Source organism: Lissotriton vulgaris, chromosome 3_1, assembly GCF_964263255.1.
Source record: "Lissotriton vulgaris chromosome 3_1, aLisVul1.2, whole genome shotgun sequence".
NCBI lineage: Eukaryota > Metazoa > Chordata > Amphibia > Caudata > Salamandridae > Lissotriton > Lissotriton vulgaris.
This window is the reverse complement of record NC_141689.1, coordinates 909,443,484-909,462,118: the sequence shown is the minus strand read 5'-3', so window position 1 is coordinate 909,462,118 and position 18,635 is coordinate 909,443,484. Positions and strand designations below refer to the sequence as shown.

At 43.9% G+C, this 18,635-nt stretch overlaps 1 protein-coding gene across 1 annotated transcript in view; it reads right to left on the bottom strand.

Annotated features, from left to right (window-relative positions):
* Positions 1–3,791: 3,791 nt before the first annotated feature.
* CFAP95 (cilia and flagella associated protein 95) overlaps positions 3,792–18,635 on the bottom strand; it is a 208,550-nt gene continuing 193,706 nt past the window's right edge. The window contains exon 6 of the mRNA XM_086963071.1: positions 3,792–4,263. Coding sequence (XP_086819197.1) covers positions 4,081–4,263 — 183 coding nt within the window. The 3' untranslated portion in view covers positions 3,792–4,080. The remainder of the gene's footprint in view (positions 4,264–18,635) is intronic.

The following is an 18,635-nucleotide window of genomic DNA, read 5'->3' as shown; positions in this document are numbered from 1 at the left end:
CTTGCATTGCTTCCGACACTGGACTCCATGAATGTGTTTTCTTGATAGTTGCCTGAATACAAGAATACTGAAACAAGGAAGAAGAATTTTTCTTACCCTTCAGCAATCTAATCATTCCCCTAATTCTGATCCCAAAAGTTTCACCCCCTAATAAGGCATGTGGAAAGTAGCTGCTTATCTGAGATAACCTTGTTTCAAGAATGGGTTTCTTCTTGTAGAAATAATTGTACATTCAGCCAAAGCTGCCACCCTCACCACATCATAATACACATCAGAAAGGAATTGAGTTTGTCTTTCCTTTCCTTCTAGGGGGGACTGAGCACTCAGCTCATCCTTGATTGCATGAAAAAAATGTAAGTCCCAAATCAATTCAATTCAATTAAGCTTTATTCGATTAGCAAAATCATAAAAGCATACATTCAAAGACAATTATTGACTGGGCACTATACTCCCCATATACCCCAGATTTCAGGGCCAAAGAGAGCCTGAATAGGCATTCTTTAAGGACAAATCAACTTTCCTGTCTGTGATAACTTTGAGGACAATATCATCTGTTGTCTAATAAATACAACTTTGATGTTAAAGCGAGGGGCAATAATCTTGTCAGGGGCTTTCCATTGCTGTGAGATAAAGTCCATCGCATAGGCGTTATTAGACATGTCCAATTGACCTGCCTTTTCGAACTGCTTTAACCCCTTCCATGCTGATGACGAACCCCAGCCGTCATGCACTACGGTGCTCGTGTGCTGATGACGGCTGGGGTTCGTCACGGCCCGCCCCTGTTCGTGCTGTTTACAGCACACCAGGGGAATCGCGGCCGCATCGAAGGGGTTAACAAAGCATCAAATGAGGTTCTTGGCATCTCCCTAGATGGAAACATCATATTTTGTCGCACATGAGCCACCCTAGAGGGAAGTATCTCATTTTCAACAAACTTTCTTTTCTATTCTTCAGAAGGTAAGGATACCTAACTATTAGACCTTGAAATGTCAGAAATATATCCTGTTATCTAACATCATCCGTGGTCAAGTATTTTTTAGGCTTCTTTTTAAAGGCAGCAATTGCTTCTATCACTAGCTTCTTAAATGTTCCATCTGAAATTCCAAAGAACGTTTCCTCCCCAGATAAGAGGAAGAGAATATATTGATATAATATATGTATATATATCTGCATCCTTTTTAGCATGTTTTGGCATCTCGGTCCTAACTTGGAGGCAGGAAAAACAAAACAGGAGAATGCTGGGTAACCTTGGCTATTTAAGAGTGCCCAAGGGAGATTGAGACATTAACCTTGGATAAAGAAACCAATACGCTTCATGATACATCCAAATTTACATTTTTAATAATGACACGGATTCCCAATAAAGAGCAATTTAGGGCTTATCCATAGTCATTTTTAACTGGGACCCTCCACTTTTTCAAGAGGAATACTTTATTACGAGCTCCTAAACTTTTCAACTTGGTTGAACCCCTTTGGGTGGTACTCACCTAAATGTATGAGAAGAGGCACCTATGATAAAGCATGCCATCATATGATGGGTAAGGTGCCTCCTCTAATATCTAGAATATACCCATGTAGGACATCATTTTAAGCCTTAAAAAGAGGACTAACTAACTCTCGGCGATCATACATTTGTGGTGTGAGCTCAAAGGAGATGGGCAGAGCTTTGTTTACAGAATTTCCTGATTTGTCTGTCCTATTTGGAGGTAAATACTTAAGTAATGAAAGAGACGGAGATGCAGGTCTTAGAGGTAACGAACTTGATAATTCAAATGTGTCTATGTCCAGTTTTAATGAAGAATGTTTAAGAAAGTCTCAGCATTTGCTCCCATTGTGTCAGTGGTCTATGAATCTCTTCTACCAGAAGTATTTTTTTAAATATTTGTGTCTTGCTTCAGTCCTTGAATTTATTGTTTCTTTAAAATTGGATGACAATATTTGCCAACAGATGCAAAAGCCTGGGAGCTTGTGCATCAAGCTCTCTGCCTGCGCTGGCACACAAACTGCTGCCTAGTGCCAATGCAGGCACCCTTGCACCATGATGAAAGGGTGCCTGTATTACAGGCAGGATGGATTGTATGCAGGAAGGGACACGTTCTATAAAAAAAAATGTACGTTGGCTACTGCTACCTTATAAAACTTCCCCATACAGTTGGCAATTTCATTCAAAGCACATACAAACAAAAGTTTAACTTACGTATAGAATATGAGAAAAGGATTGCCGTCTGGCTGCCCCACTGACTTGAATAACTATCTGTAAATATCCATCAACGTAAGTTTGAGATCCATGTTGTCTCGGAACTGATGTAAAAATATGAGAAAATAATGAGAAATGTATCTCTCTAGCAAATGTTAGCATATAACAGCAAACTTCACTTGGAGAGTTAGTGTGATGAGATCCATGCTACACTTACTCCTTAAAGATTCTAGTGGATAACAATCAAAGAGGTTACAAGGCAGCAATATTCACTAGTTTGTCACCTGCTTTTTTACATGTCAGCAAAATCAACATAGTATACATGAAATGCGGTCAACCTAGGAAAGGATTCATTATAGGGAGTCAATCAAGGTAGATGAGACCATCAGGCATATTAAGCAACATTCATGATAACAACATATGTTGTATTTTATATATAGTTTTTGTAAAACATTTATATTTTTGTAATATTGAATGCAGATTTGACAATGTTTTATGCTCCCAAGATGGAAGCCACATTCATAAGCATCTTGCATGTCTTCCGATACCAAGAAGGTGACCACATTCATGCAAGAATTAAAATGACAAACAAGAAAAAAAATGTAAACTTAGTATATCAATATGTTTACAGTGAATATCCCTGCTACTCAATAGCTGTAATTCATATGATTTTGTCTCGCTCAGTTCCAAGACTGAATTGATCTAGACTGATCATTGAATGTTGTTCCTCATTGCTATTGCTGAAAGTTCTTTTGTTCCACTGATTGCTACTGGATAACTGACACTACTGTTTGTGCACATTTGGACATTTCTTCAAAGGTGATATCATTTTCAGAACTGATTCTATTGAACTGAACTATGTTTGGGTTGCAGAGTTCCAGTCATCTCTTGCTTCAACTGCTTTAAACTACTTAATTGATCTTGTGTTTCAGGACACATCAAAACTGTATTTGAATTTATTCAAGGTAGTTGAGTATTTATGTTCTCCATGTATATAACTTCAAATCATTTGACAATCTAGAATTTATACTGAGATTAGTAGTATATTTTGCAAGAGAATATTCAGTATTCACAAGCACACATAGCTGCAGAGGTTTTCCCAATCATAGTTAATGTTGTTTGCTTTCTTCAGGACTTAAGTGAATAAGACAAAGCCATACCTAGTCCAAGAGAGGGTGCTATGCAGTGACATGTGTCTTTCCTAATTCCCATTTGCCTGTGTGCTCAGGAGTAGTGTTTTTTATCCTTCTCAGGGAACAAGGTGGGAGCGACAGAACAGAATCAAAACCCAGACATCTCCGCGGTTATATAACATTATCTCACACTGATTTGCCCTATCTCCTTTAGCATGCTATTGAAGTATTGGGGATGTAAAATATTATACAGTTAACTATAAGCTATCATACTGCCTGATACACCTGTAAATGCTATACCGAGTGACGAACTTCAGGCATAATAAGCAACTGCCACTTTCACTGGGACCTGTCTTTTGTACAGTTTTAGAGTTGCATTAATTGTTCAAGACACCTGACAAAGAAAGTACAGAAAATTATATACATTTACCAAACCTTTAAATGATTTAACAACAGCATTTAAAAGTGTAAACACTTTTTATTACACAACCTGTACACATCTAAGTAGAAATTCGAAGAATTGTACTGATGCCACTGGCTTGGATGCTGAGATGTAGAGAAATTAACAGGAACAGTTGCATGATTGTTCAGCGAATCAAAAAAGATGTGACCACAATCTCCTTTATTTGAACTGGGCACAGCAATGCAACCTGTCACATTAAGTTGCGTTTCTTTTCAGTGACAGTAATGGTACTTCAGCACAATGCCATGCTGCTGGAGGATAGCATGCTTTGACATTCCCTTCCATTGCTACATGCATTGTCTTATGGGATCGGTGCGCTTACATATGCTTTCTTTTATTTCCCTGTTAGCGTACAAGCCGCTCTCGTCCTGCCAAGTGTTGACGCCGCACCGCTTGCAACCATCTGTGTCCACGAACTGAGAGGGGCACATCCTATATGCCGCGGGAGGGGCACTCACACCGCGGTCAAGCTGTGTGAAGTAAAAGGAGAGACACTTTAAAAACGCTGTTAAATTCCGTCCTCATTCACACAATTTGCGCAAGAATACTAACAATTACATAAGGGATGGAGAGACCTGTAAGCGCATGTGCTGGCCAATGGGATTCTTAAACCACAGAACACTCATGACCCGTGATTAGCGTAAAAGGCCATTTATTAGGACATGGTTGCAACATATTAACCTTATTAAACAATACCATCAAATTTGTAACACTATGCACGATCCCCCATATATGACGCCGACATTCACATCTCACACCGTCTTCCGTTCCCCCAAGTGTCGTACCTTGTTCCATCCTTCCCTGATCCAATCCTCACATTCTTGCCTTCTCGCCAGGCTCTCTTTCTTTTCTCTCCCAAACACCCTCCCCTAAACTCTCTCCTCACTCTAGAAGGCACCGCACACTTAGTTTTCACATGAGCTCTGTTCTTCCCCATCAAGGGTGTGGAAGAACCTGTATGTGACTCTCCAACCCCTCAAGACTTTCCCCCTACGATCCCTGCAACCTGTTTAAAATTTGGCAAACAACGCTGTAACACCATTAGCAGCCCTCTGCCACCTCAGACTGTAGGGTGGGCGGGCTGACAAACTTTTATTAATTCCCTCTCTACCCCACCTGGTGATGGACAGGATCCGGAAGAGGCAGATGACGCCTCTCCAGACCCTTATATATTTCCCCTAACACCCGACCCTACCCCCTCCACCTACCTATCCCCGCCCATGTCCTGTTTTGAGCACGAAATCCCCCCGGGAAAGACTAGCCTGTGAAGTGCTTTTCACTGGGGGCCATCATTGTGAGGAAGCTGTCCTTCAATGACTGAGCTCAAACTTTCACTGCAGGCCCTTGTGAGTTGTAAGCACAAATTAAGACATCATGTGTTTAATAAATTCTTTCCTTATTTAGAGTTTTTCACACTTGAATTATTGTTGGAAAACCTTTATTTTGTGCACAGGAATGAGGTCTTAGGTTATACAATGAAGAGAGCTCTCTCGCGCTTCTTGCTCCGGTTCCTATGTCTTGCCCGCGTCCCGGCAGTCGCATCCTCTCGTGTTTGGCCCGACATAAATCATCATGCATGAGGAAGGAGATGCAATGGCCAGGCAAAGAACCCCAAGACATTACATCCTCCCACGATAAATGTGTATGGGGGCTGGTGGGTAGGTTGGTAGACAGACAGACAGACAGACAGACAGAGAGAGACAGATAGATAGATAGATAGATAGATAGATAGATAGATAGATAGATAGATAGATAGATAGATAGATAGATAGATAGATAGATAGATAGATAGATAGATAGATAGATAGATAGATAGATAGATAGATAGATAGATAGATCATACTTGTGTTGTGCTACGGCATTCAGGGGTCTTGATTTGTCTCTTTGATCAGGAAGGGCAGCTTGAAGACAGAGAGGGTAAAACAGGAGGGATGGAACAATTATCAGAAAGAAAAGAAGAAAAGCCAAAAGAAGGAGTAGAAAAAGAGAGTCAAAGTATGAAGGGGAAAAGGATTGCAGTGAACAATTTATTGTCTGCTCCCTGAAGATCGCAACATGTTAACTTGCAAAGTTTAGAGTGGAGATATTGTTCTACTTGCTACTGTCAGCGAAAGGTGTTAACTGTGCTTGGAACTGGTGTGACGATATTAAAGTGTACCACTTTTTTGTGAGTTCTTATATTGGAGCACTGATTAATACAAAAAGTCAGGTATGTACCAGGAACAGAAGTTTACTAACCCCAGAAAGGAAAAAAGGGCCAAAAGATACTCCGCTGCAGAGTCAGGGCAGAGGCTTTATCAAGATCCAGGTGCACGCACTCTTGTGAGAAAATATGTCCACAGAATTTCAGTGAGGTTGTCTCTAGCTAGCATCTTACTTTGTTGAGCACGAGACATGCTTCCTGAAGAGTTTGGCCTACATTGATCAGCTTCTTGTCCGTTCCCCCTTGGATTTCCCAAACAATATTATGTCATCAATGTATTTCAAGTGTTAACTCACAGGATTTCATCATGGAATATCTTAGCAACTGAAAAAGGCCAAAGCGGAGGTGCTTGTATGGAATCAAGGCACAGTGGGTTACACAGGTTATTGTGTAGTATGACCCTTAATCTAGCTCGAGGTGGCTATGGCCTCTGTTTAAGTCCAGAATGGAGATGTGCGGACCATTTATTTGGTCAATCATGTCTTGGATTCTTGATACGCTTTCATGTTGACTGGCCAGATATGTCTGATGCATGTCAACGCAGATGCAAATTCCACCTTCAACTTGTTGTTTAGGTACTGGTACAGAGGGGGAGGTGTGTAGGGGTGGCCCTTTAACACGTATGATGAAACTGTGCTCCAGGAGGGTCTGGATTTCCTCTTCTACTTTTTTTAGATGCCAAGTGGGATGCCCCTGAAATCTTGAGCTCTGACAGTTTCATCCATGTGAATACAGATCTATCTGTCTTTTATTTCGTCTGTGCCATGCAATAGGGCTGGAAAGAGGTACTCCACATCACCTTCAACATCAATTGACACCTCATCTATAGTCATGAATAGTATCTGCGAAAGGCTTAGTTTGATGGCCGACCTGAATCTCAGGAGACATCCAGTGCTAGTAGCAGTTTTAACTACATAAATGACCACAACAATTGAGTGAAAGCCATGTGTTAGCTGAGGGTGAAAGGCATCAAGATATCTGAAAGGGTTATATGGAGCCATATGTGAAAATGCATATCCTGGTAAGCAGAAGATCAGGTTTATGAGGTGTTTGACAAAGTCAATGTTGGTCATAACATTGATGGTGGCACCAGTGGACCAACATCTTATTGTCACACACCCTAATCACAAGATCAGATAGTCCATCATTATCTTCTGATTGCACACTACTCTCGATTGAGAAAATATTTGCACTTGTATGATGTTCAGTGTCCAATGATATTGATCCAGATGATGAGGATGGTGATCTGCGTCACACAGGGACCTCACTAATCCGGAGCTGTGAATAAGTTGCGTTCTTCAACTTTCTATAAGGATGAAGTCTTGGTCACTGGGGGATTGTTAGCTGAAGACATTCAAAATGCCATGGATTCTACAGACACTTTGAAAGTGGCCTAATGTATTCACTAGTGGCATCTGCTTTGTGAAGCTGAGCACATACCTGAATGTGAAAGGTGGAAGATGCAGTAACAGCAGGCGGAAGACATAGTGACAGCACGTGCAGGGTCCTTCATAAGCAAGGTGCATTCCTTCTAAATGGTTAATAGATTTGTTATTACATTCTTGAGTTTGTGGTGACCCATGACCTTAACCTGATTTTTGAACGTGCAGGATGTTCTACTCATAGCATGGATATCATCTAGTTTCCTTGGGTTTTGCAGCAGCTACTTTCGGAATGCACCAGATTCACAGCCAGCAATTACATGAGAGTGAAGGGCTTCCTCACAGTTGTAACTGGCAAAATTACAGTGCTGACCATGCTCTTTTAGTCTCATATTAAATGAGTCCATTGTTTTGCCAGGTTTTTGCGAGGTTGAGTGGAACAGAGAGAAAGCTCCCAGAATCAAAAAGTTTCTTTGCGAGGAGTATATCATCAGACTGTGCTTCAATCTATCTCATAACACTCCCTCCACCTCTTCAAATTTGAATATCACGTCACGAGTATATGGGACAACACAATGTAATAGGAGGCAGATAAGGCACCTCTCATTCTCAGTGCCAAATGCAACTGACATCAAAGTCCTTAATCCAAGTGCACCATCTAGGCCCTAGATTGTTAATGCTACTCATGCTGAAAGGTAGCAGGTCCCAATTGAAAGTGAGTCAAAGACTGGTAGATGCCCTGAGAAACCGGCTCAGGCATCTGTTGACACACAATATTGTAGGTCTGTGAATCACGTTTGATAGTAGAGTCCATCTTCAAATGACAATGTTAGGTAGAGTCAAAGCGCCAGGATACCCTCTGGGTGACAGACTGCGCTATAAAAGTATGCGATACATACATACATACATACAATGTTCACATGATGCAGGCTGGCAGAGTTGAGGACACCTGGGAGAAAGGATGAGGATCACCAGAGTGATGTAACATATGTGGAATCCAGGTCTCTTCATCGCCAATGTTGAGCTGCAACTATTAATTAGGTCGAAGGAGACATCATCTGTGATATAAATTGTTTCACTGGGAGCTAGTACCTTGTTAGTTCTTGCTGTCAAGAAATGTTTATTTTCTTGATTCTTGTCTTTATTTTGTGCGTACGCAGTGTATGTATAAGAACACGGCCTTGGGCTATCACATTTTAAGTATAAACTATAATAAGTGATAAAACCACACTGAAAAGATAACAACCCCCATCAGTGTAAACATATAAACTATGATAAACACCTGCACAACCACAAACTAAAATGCTATTCAAAGAAAGGAAAGTGAGAGAGAACAAGTCTATTTCATTTCATCCTGAAAGTGCCAACACAATATAACTTTGTTACATAAGGTAGAAGAAGGAAAGAATGGTCCAATATTATTCTGCTTGAGTTTTGTCGTTTAGGGGTGTCCCTAAAAATGTGTGTCTTCTTTATTTTTTTTCCTCTAGTTTTGTGTGCTTGGATTAAAGGTGCAGAGTTTAGAAACAGGTTTGTGGTCTGATCTATTTTTTATACATTGTAAAGAATCTGGGACTATTAAAACCATATTTGATATTTTGGCAGTGCTTAATGATTTCATTAGTTGGTGAAATGGCTGGTTCATAAAAATCTTAGCCAATATGTACTTCATATTTACCTACAGATACAGAAATGGTAAAACCCTTTGATTTGATATATCAGCCCTCATTTCTAACGAGCCAATATTGAGAGCAGGTGAAAGGCCAAACACCACACGCTTCAAACATTTAATGCAAGTTGTAGTCACAGGTACCTGTGAAAAAATGCTGTCCCTGTACACATAGGATACTGGTGAAAACATGGGACAAGGTTTTCCACATATCAACAGAGTTCATAGCAGCAATGTGTCCCATTGTTATGTGTGATACTTTTAGCTATTCCTGTCTTTTTACCCAACTGCACTTTACTGCTGGGGATTTTGAGCCCATATTTACAAAGTTAACAGCTAAATTTCAATTCCCAGGACACAATACGATGCCTTTTAAAAGGTCGGCCTGGCGTAAAGTGAGACATTTGCCATGGTGACACCAGGTAGCTATAATGTCCACACAAGACCAGCACCACCTAAATGTGGTAAGACAAAGAGTGCAGAAAGGTAATGGCGAGCATGTTTCAAGTATCAAACTTCAGATGCCTTTGAATGCAGGACTACACATTTATCTGGTGTAATTCAAAACTTTAAAGGTTTCACAAGGTACTATGCTGTTGGTAAGGATAACCACCCCTACATTGTCATAATATTCAGTAAGGAGCAGATGAATGGCTACCAGCTGTGCTCACAAATGTGTTTATAAAAAAAATTGAATATATCACTCTGACTTTTAAATCCATTAATAACCCTGCAAAGCAGAGCGAGTCCTGACATAATGTGTGTGAGAGGTAGTATCATGTGAGAGAGGGCAATGAGGTGTGAGAGTGAGTGAGAATTCAATACACAGACTTCATATGCTTAAAACAGTCTAACATATGCCCATTAAACAAACTGACAATGGGAAGACACTACTATCCCTGCATTACTTCCTTTAAATTAAATATGTGTTTTATAACAATCAATAGAAAAAACGTTTTGTACCCAATGGAATAAGAATTTCTTTTATCTTTTGGGGGATCTAGGCATCTGAATAAACACTGATAAGCACTGACTTAAAAAAAGGTTTGGTAAACACTGAGCAAACACCACTGAAATCCACAGAAAATAAACACTGAAAACAGAAAAGCCAGGCTATACAATAATCTCAAATGAAGGGAGTATGGCCAGGGTCGGATTGGGATCACAATTCGGCCCGGGCACTGACGAAAAAAGTGGCCCACATTCAAGGGGCGTGACCTTTCATGAAACACCATTTGCACAGACAAGGAATGAAAGTGGGAGGATACTGTTCTTGCACAGGACACAGGGCCAAGGTTACCATGGCCTACATGCTGAGCAACTAAAAAAAATAGCAAGGCCCCTTTTTGTCACAAAATTATTCCAGCCCTCCAGCACAGGAGCACCTGAAAAGCAGCAAAGCCCCTGCTATTACTAACCTACTTAGCCCTCCCCAGACCTTCAGCTCAGGAGCACATGAACAGAGGTAAGGCCCCTGCAATTAGTAAATTAATCAGCCCTCCAGGCCTCGGGAAAATGTCCTGGCAGGGGAGCACAAAACACAGCTTTCTGGGTCATCCAAGGTAGCCAGGTAGCCAGGGGGGAGGCTGAGGTGAAGCTGGTGCATGAGAAGTGCCTTCCCAGTGTGTTCTGGCAGTTTGAGTGTTTATCATTTACTGTAGTATTACCCTTGTACCTGTGTATGGTACCCTTTTGTAACTTGCACATGTCACTTTTCTCTGGCATCACACTGTATGCTACCTTTCACTTTTGTTTGCTTTAGATACTTGCACAAGTGCCACCATTGCCTATGTAACGTTTGTTCTTGTGCTGGAGTGTCTGCTATTAATTGCAGTATTATACCTCTACTTGTATTTTGTACGCTTTTGTAACCTGCACACATATCTCTTTTTCCTCCTGTAATGTATCGTTTGCTCCTCTTGTATTTTGGTTGCTCAGTATTGTCACTTTTGATTCAAGTAACTTAACGTTTGCTTTTGTAATTTGTCCACTTGTAATTTTTCTCCTCATGTATTATTGCTGTTCCTAGTGTGAAGCGCTCTGACACCTTCGGGTAAAGTCCGCGCTATATAAAATCGCATAAATAAATAAATAAAATAAAAAAATTCCAAACATCACCTGGCCCCCACAGCAAGACCCATTCTTCCTCGCCCACTATGCCCTGAATGTGAAGGGCTGTGGGCGAGGTGTTAAGACTAACACCGTTTCTGGGCTGCATGGGCGCCAGGGGGCCGGGCCGAGGTGCAAATGGCTCAAAGGCCTGAGAAACACCTGGCCCCCAGGGAGGCCGATTCTTGCAAACAATCACCCCTCCCCAGCCCAGCCTCAACTTGATTGCTTGGCAGGGCAGGGGTGAAGAGAGGCCACAGCTGACAATCGCTGTCCGGCCACACAGCGAGGCTGCTTTCATTTTCTCTGTCTGTCTCCATGCACTCTTTGGGCCGTTTTCTTTTCTCCCCTTTCCTAGTCCACTCTCTGTGGACTGGGACGGGGAGGAAAAAACGGCCCACAGAGGGCACTGAGGCACCGGCCCTTCGGCCCAGTCCCGAATGCCCGCCTTGCCAATCCGCCCCTGAGTATGGCATCCTCTTGACCTTCTTGGTCTGAGTGCTCTCCTGCCCCATCCCAGCCTACCTCCCTGCTGATTGCCTCCTCTCATGCATAGACCGGAAATCATCACGTCGCATTAGGAAAGCGACACAATGGTCGGGCCCACAAGCACGACACACAACTGCCCCAAATCTACAATTGGGCCCTTTTCTAATGGGTTAAAGAATTGTGCAGCAGGGCAGAAGCACTAATGCACAGTGGAGTGGCACGTCACAGGCAGTCAGGTTTGCCCCCAAGTATTGCATGCTGGCAATCACTTGCGTTAGTATGTTCTACCAGCAACTGAAATCTGCCAGTGGTAAGCCCCTGTAATATCTTTGGAGCAGGGCGTGCAATGCATGTGTGTATGGCGCACGTGGCCTGCAAAAAATCAAACACGGATGCCAGAGTGGATCAATTTCTCTTTTGCACGATTTTGCCAAATTAGCATAGATTTAGCAAGTTTTTGTCTTATTAAGAGTAATCGCAATAGGGCACAAACTGCTTTATTTTTGCTTGGCTAACATAATAAAATATGAAACAAATATATTGTTGATTGACCAGTTTTGAAATGTAAAAGAGAAAACTAAGATTCAAGTACAATAAGTTCGCATGCTTTCTTTTTACAAAAAAACACATGTCATGCGTGAAATACAGTTGCGTAATCTGATACTGGACAAGCATCCAAAACCGAACAAAGGAGAATGTGTTACATTTCACCAGTATAACATGCATGTGAAGTGACCCATGCCGTTAACCGTGGTATTTATGTTGTATAACGATGGCTCGTGTGCAGTAGGTTGAGGAAGTTGCTCGGCTGCTACAGCATTCTGAAGGAGAGTCCAAAAGCAGAGCCTCCCTGGACACAGATCACAGCTGTGCTTCACTGCAATAATGAGCACCAGAGCCAGGACATCTGCAGCAAGGCTGGCCCAGCACACCAGCCATTCTGTTTCACATTACACTCAGGGTAGACACTATAAAGCAGTACTCGCATTAAATCACAAGGGCTGACGACTTCAATATGCCTCTTCTGGGCCCATAGGAACGTATACACCTGCAGCATAGTTTCTCCAACTTTAACTTACATGTTTTATGCATTATGGCTTTTACACAGCTCTCAGCCTCACGAATTTTGGTCATTTTGTCGCTCTTTAGACAAAATATTTTACTGTGCTACAATTTTATCAGCAGTAGACGGATGAAAGGCTTTGTGGGCCCTTTCTGAATTAAAACCTGTAGATTGAGAGCTCTGATGAGCATGCATGACCCCAAAGCATCACCTCACGAGGCTGTAACCATTTACAGAAAATACATTTTCGGGTGGGGGGTTGAAGCCTGATGCATTCATTCTCTGCATAGAGGGTCCTTAGCGGAAGCCAGGTTCACAAGCTGCAGGCCCTATCCTCTCATTTGGCACCCTTTCTGCAATGTTCACTGCTTTCCATTACCAAAGCCATTTTATTAGCAAATTGGTGGCAGTTAAGGTGTCAAAGGTGGGCGAAGGGGGCTAACCAGGCAGTGCCACGTGGTTCCGAAGGGTAATTATGGCACTCCAGCTGCACATGCCGTTCTGGTGAATCCATGTCTATGGTTTCTGTTACCTTTTTCCATCTGTCCAACCTCATCACCTTGTGAAGGCCTCCCTATCTGTGAAATCTTAGATTTTAGTGTAGCTCTAATGTATTCCTTGCAGTGGTGGAAACGATTATATTTGCAAGTGTTTGTATGTTCACCAACCTGTTGTTAACTTATTTTAGTGGTCTGGGGACCACCCTAAAACCGGCAGGTGGCAGATTTTAAAACCAGCAAAGTCAGTAAACTTTTCACCTTTCTGAGGTCGTTTAAATCAGTGCCACTAAAAAATACCATACAGCGACACGTCACTGTGTGTAGTGCACCAAATAAATTGCCATTCATATACCAGATTTCAGTGCGTTGAGAAAGGAGGAATGTAATCAATTGGGCCAAGATTGCCCATAGGATGTTTTGGAGACAAAATCAATCACAGGCGTTTTTTAGGTGTAAAAAGGTAGCTTTAGTGGAAGCAAGCTGGGCATATCAACAACAACACCGTTCGCATCCTGCTGTACAAACTAAAATGCCCTAAACAGTGAACAAATCAATTACAAGCTAGCTCATTCCACCTCCTCTAAACATTTACCACCCCTTTTAAATTACCCTGTACTTTATCAATCCTTATGCCTCCTTGAGGCTACTCTTAAGTTTTCCATGGACCCTTCTGCTTTTCCCTTCTAGCAGGTTTGTGAGCCCATTGACCAAGGCTGCCATCCTTGTGTTCACTCCTTGACTCTTAATCCTCCTTTGACGCTTCCCTGATATCCCAAATACTAGCCTTAGTGCCCTTCAGACCATATGCTCTTAAGCGATTCCACCAACCTTAATTAATTTTTTAGGTCCAGACTTCAAGACCTGCTTTAATCAGTCTGTATGCATCAAGTCATCCTCTTTTTAGGTCTCGCCAGAGCCAATGTGCTTGCGCATTACTCCGGCGAGATTATAGTAAGCGGAAAAGAAAAGTCTACCAAAACGGCTGTGGATTGCATACGGTTCATGTGATCTATGTGCGTGCACACCATCGCCAGATACATAACACACCACCATTTGTCTGTGCCTCGGCATCAGACTTTAACATCTTTATGACTCCTTTGGCGACATTGGTGGAGTCTTTCGGGGCCCAGATCGTATTTTACGCCGACGATACCCAGCTCCTCTTTTCATCTCAGAAAGGAGAAGATTTTGACGGAGAGAGTATCCGTGAGTGCCTTGGGGCTGTTTTTAAATGGTTCCAGCTAAACAGCCTCAAGTGCAACTCAGATAAATCCGAGATACTCTTCTTCGGTTGCTTATCTGACCCAGAATGGCATGAATGGTGGCCTGCTGACATGTTCCCTCCAGCACACTCGTCTCAGATAGCTAAGAATCTGGGAGTTAAGATCGACAATGGGCTGACATTAAAATCCCAGGTTCTGGCTCTCTCGGGAACCTGCTTTGGTCTCCTCAAAATGCTACGAAATGTTCTTCCCCCTGCTCTCGGAAGAGCACAGGAGGACCACGGTCCTGGCATTAATCGGCTCAAGATTGGATTATTCCAACATCCTCTATCTTGGCCTGCCTGAGTATCTCCTGCAACGTTTGCAGGTCGTGCAGAACGTGGCCGCATGGGCTATCTTTGGCCTCCATAGACGTGCCAGAGTATCCAGCCTATTGCAGTCACTCCACTGGCTGCCCATCCGGAAGCGGATAGAGTTTAAGGCCTTGACACTGGCCCATAAGGCCCTGCACTCCATGGGAGCTCAGTATCTCCAAAGGAGACTTGCCTTTTACCATCCGGCTCGTTCTCTGAGGTCTGAGTCTTTGTTTTTAGCTGAGGTTCCCCGAGTAAAAAAGGCGCGCATTGGAGGCCGCTCTTTCAGTCTGCGAGCTCCGCAGCTCTGGAATTCTCTTTCCACTGTCACTGCGCAGCACATCCAATCTACTGGCCTTCAGGAAGGGCCTTAAAACATGGCTCTTTGCCCAATAGCGTTCTTTCCCCCCAGTGCTGGAGCTCTCTACTCATTGCAGCAGTTCTGTTTTATGTTGTTGATGTCTGTCTTTTCCGGTCACTAATCAAAGCGCCGGGACACTCCTTTGGAGTAGCCGTGCGCTATAAAAGACCAACCTAACATCAATAACATCAATAAAGGCTGCGTTTTCCCAGCCCCCAGCGTGCACATCGCGCACCACCATTTGTCTGTGCCTCGGCATCAGACTTCAAAGGCTGCCGCTTCCCCGACCCCCCGCCACAGCAATGCTGAGAGCTTGTTTCTGGACGAAAGTGAAAGCCTACCATGCTTGTTTACAGTAGCCTTGCTCCTCAAATGCTGTTGATGTGTTGTCATCTCTCTAGGGACACTCAGCTTGAAAACACTCGACTTGCTAGCTGCAATGCTACATCCGCTATGCTTTGCCTCTAGACACGTTGATCCCTCGCAGACTGTGCTGACTCTGCCCCTCCTGATTCTGAAACTGACCAACGCAACCACCACTCAGTCTCTTCTCTCTGTCTATGATGTCTGCCCTGTCCCATTTACTTCGGACCCTCACCCTCACACCTCCTCACCCTCACACCCCCTCACCCTCACATTCACACTCCCTCACCCTCACACACCCTCACTCACCCTCACCTCCATCACCCTCACCCCCGCACCCTCACCCTCACACACCCTCACTCACCCTCACACCCTCACCCACCCTCACACACCCTCACAACCTCAATCCGTCACACCCCTCACCCTCAAAACCCTCTCACCCTCACTCACCCTCACCCCCTCACACACCACATCACTCAGGAACATCCCCACATCACTCTGGGACACCACCACATCACTCAGGGCCACCACTCAGGGGCACCACCACATTACTTAGGGACACCACCACATCACTCAGGGACACCACAACATCACTCAGGGACACCACAACATCACTCAGGAACACCACCACATCACTCAGAGACACCACCACATCACTCAGGGACACCACCACATCACTCGGGAACACCACCACATAACTCAGGGACACCACCACATAACTCAGGGACACCACCACATCACACAGGGGCACCACCACATCACTCAGGGACACCACCACGTCACTCAGGGACACCACCACGTCACTCAAGGACATCACCACATCACTCTGGGACATCACCACATCACTCAGGGACACCACCACATCACTCGGGGACACCACCACATCACTCGGGGACACCACCACATCACTCGGGGACACCAGCACATCACTCTGGGACACCACCACATCACTCAGGAACACCACCACATCACTCAGGAACACCACCACGCCACTCAGGGACACCACCACATCACTCAGTGACACCACCACATCACTCAGGAACACCACCACATCACTCAGGGGCACTACTCAGGGACACCACCACATCACTCAGGGACACCACCACATCACTCAGGGACACCACCACATCACTCAGGAACACCACCACATCACTCAGGGGCACAACTCATGGACACCACCACATCACTCAGGGACACCGCCACATCACTCAGGGACACCACCACATCACTCGGGGACACCAACACATAACTCAGGGACACCACCACATAACTCAGGGACACCACCACATCACACAGGGGCACCACCACATCACTCAGGAACACCACCACATCACTCGGGGACACTACCAAATTACTCAGGGACACTACCACATCACTCAGGAGCACCACCACATCACTCAGGGGCACCACTCAGGGGCACCACCACATCACTCAGGGGCACCAACACGTCACTCTGGGACACCACCACATCACTCAGGGACACCCCCACATCACTCAGGAACACCACCACATCACACAGGAACACCACCACATCACTCAAGGACATCACCACATCACTCTGGGACATCACCACATCACTCAGGGACACCACCACATCACTCAGGGCACCACCACATCACTCGGGGACACCACCACATCACTCAGGGACACCACCACATCACTCATGGGCACCACCACATCACTCAGGGGCACCACTCAGGGGCACCACCACATCACCCAGGGACACCACCACATCACTCAGGGACACCACAACATCACTCAGGGACACCACCACATCACTCAGGGACACCACCACATCACTCGGGCAGAGCCACATCACTCAGGGACACCACCACATCACTCAGGGACACCACCACATCACTCTGGGGCACCACCACATCACTTGGGGACACCACCACCTCACTCGGGGACACCACCACATCACTCGGGGACACCACCACATCACTCGGGGAAACCACCACATTACTCTGGGACACCACCATATCACTCTGGGACACCACCACATCACTCTAATACACCACCACATCACTCTAATACACCACCGCATCACTCAGCCCAACCACATCATCACTCAGCACCACAACAGCACTGTCCTTGCTTGCTACCAACAAGCATTGCCATAGTCAATAGGACTCGCATTAGGAAAGTGTAAGTTATGGGCACTGTGAATAACAATGCTATAAATTTATATATTTTCAAAACCAACACATATTAAAAAAATCTGTAATTTACAATACAATTGCTCACTCTTTCCTAATGCGAGACCTATTGCATTGCAAATGCTTGTTTTCCATTGCTTTCCATTTGTCGATGTCAGTGTCCTTTAAAAGATCCCTGCTTGCTAGTGGTCAAACCTGCCTCTTTGTCCCTCCTTTCTCTCTTCTGTTCCTCCCACAGAGCAGGGACTTAGTACTGTCTCATTCCGCTCTGGTTCTTTATCTGTTCTCTGAAGGACACTATTTTTCTTGTTTTCCTGCTCTACTGCTGTTTGGCTGTTTTCTGCTTAAATTCCCTAGCTGCTTACATTTAAATATAGCATTCTTCCCCCATCCCTCTTAACGCCACAGTTGTGTTACTGCTGCGCCTCCCACTCCCTTGCTTGTTTTAGTTGCTGTGAGACCAGCCCATGTTTTGGGAATTGTTCCTTTTTTTTGTTCTTTTTTAACTTGTGTGTGCACTTTGGGCTGAGTTTTTCTGTTCATAATCCAAGATTTAGTTTCGACATGAAGTAATTACAGTTGAATATAAATTGTGTTTATTTTAACCAAAAGGTGTTTGTTTGTATTAACAAGGTATTTTTACATTGCTTTCAGCCCAGCCCATGTTTTAGGAATGCAAGCTTTTGTTCCATTTTAACTGGCATACCGTGCGCACATTGGACTGTGTTTTTGATCCAAAATGCTAAACCCAGATTGCTTTCAGAATTAAAAACAAACACTCACCATGAGCTTCTCACCGTGATGTATCAACCCTTTCGAAATGAAGCATCCATTACATGGGATTTATTGTGCACCAGCATGTTCCTTTTCTTATTATGGCACCTTGTTATGCATTTTTTGGTTTGATAGTTGCCTGGGATACTTTTTAAGCTTTTAGTTTAAATATTTGGCTAACCTTGCCTGGCTTA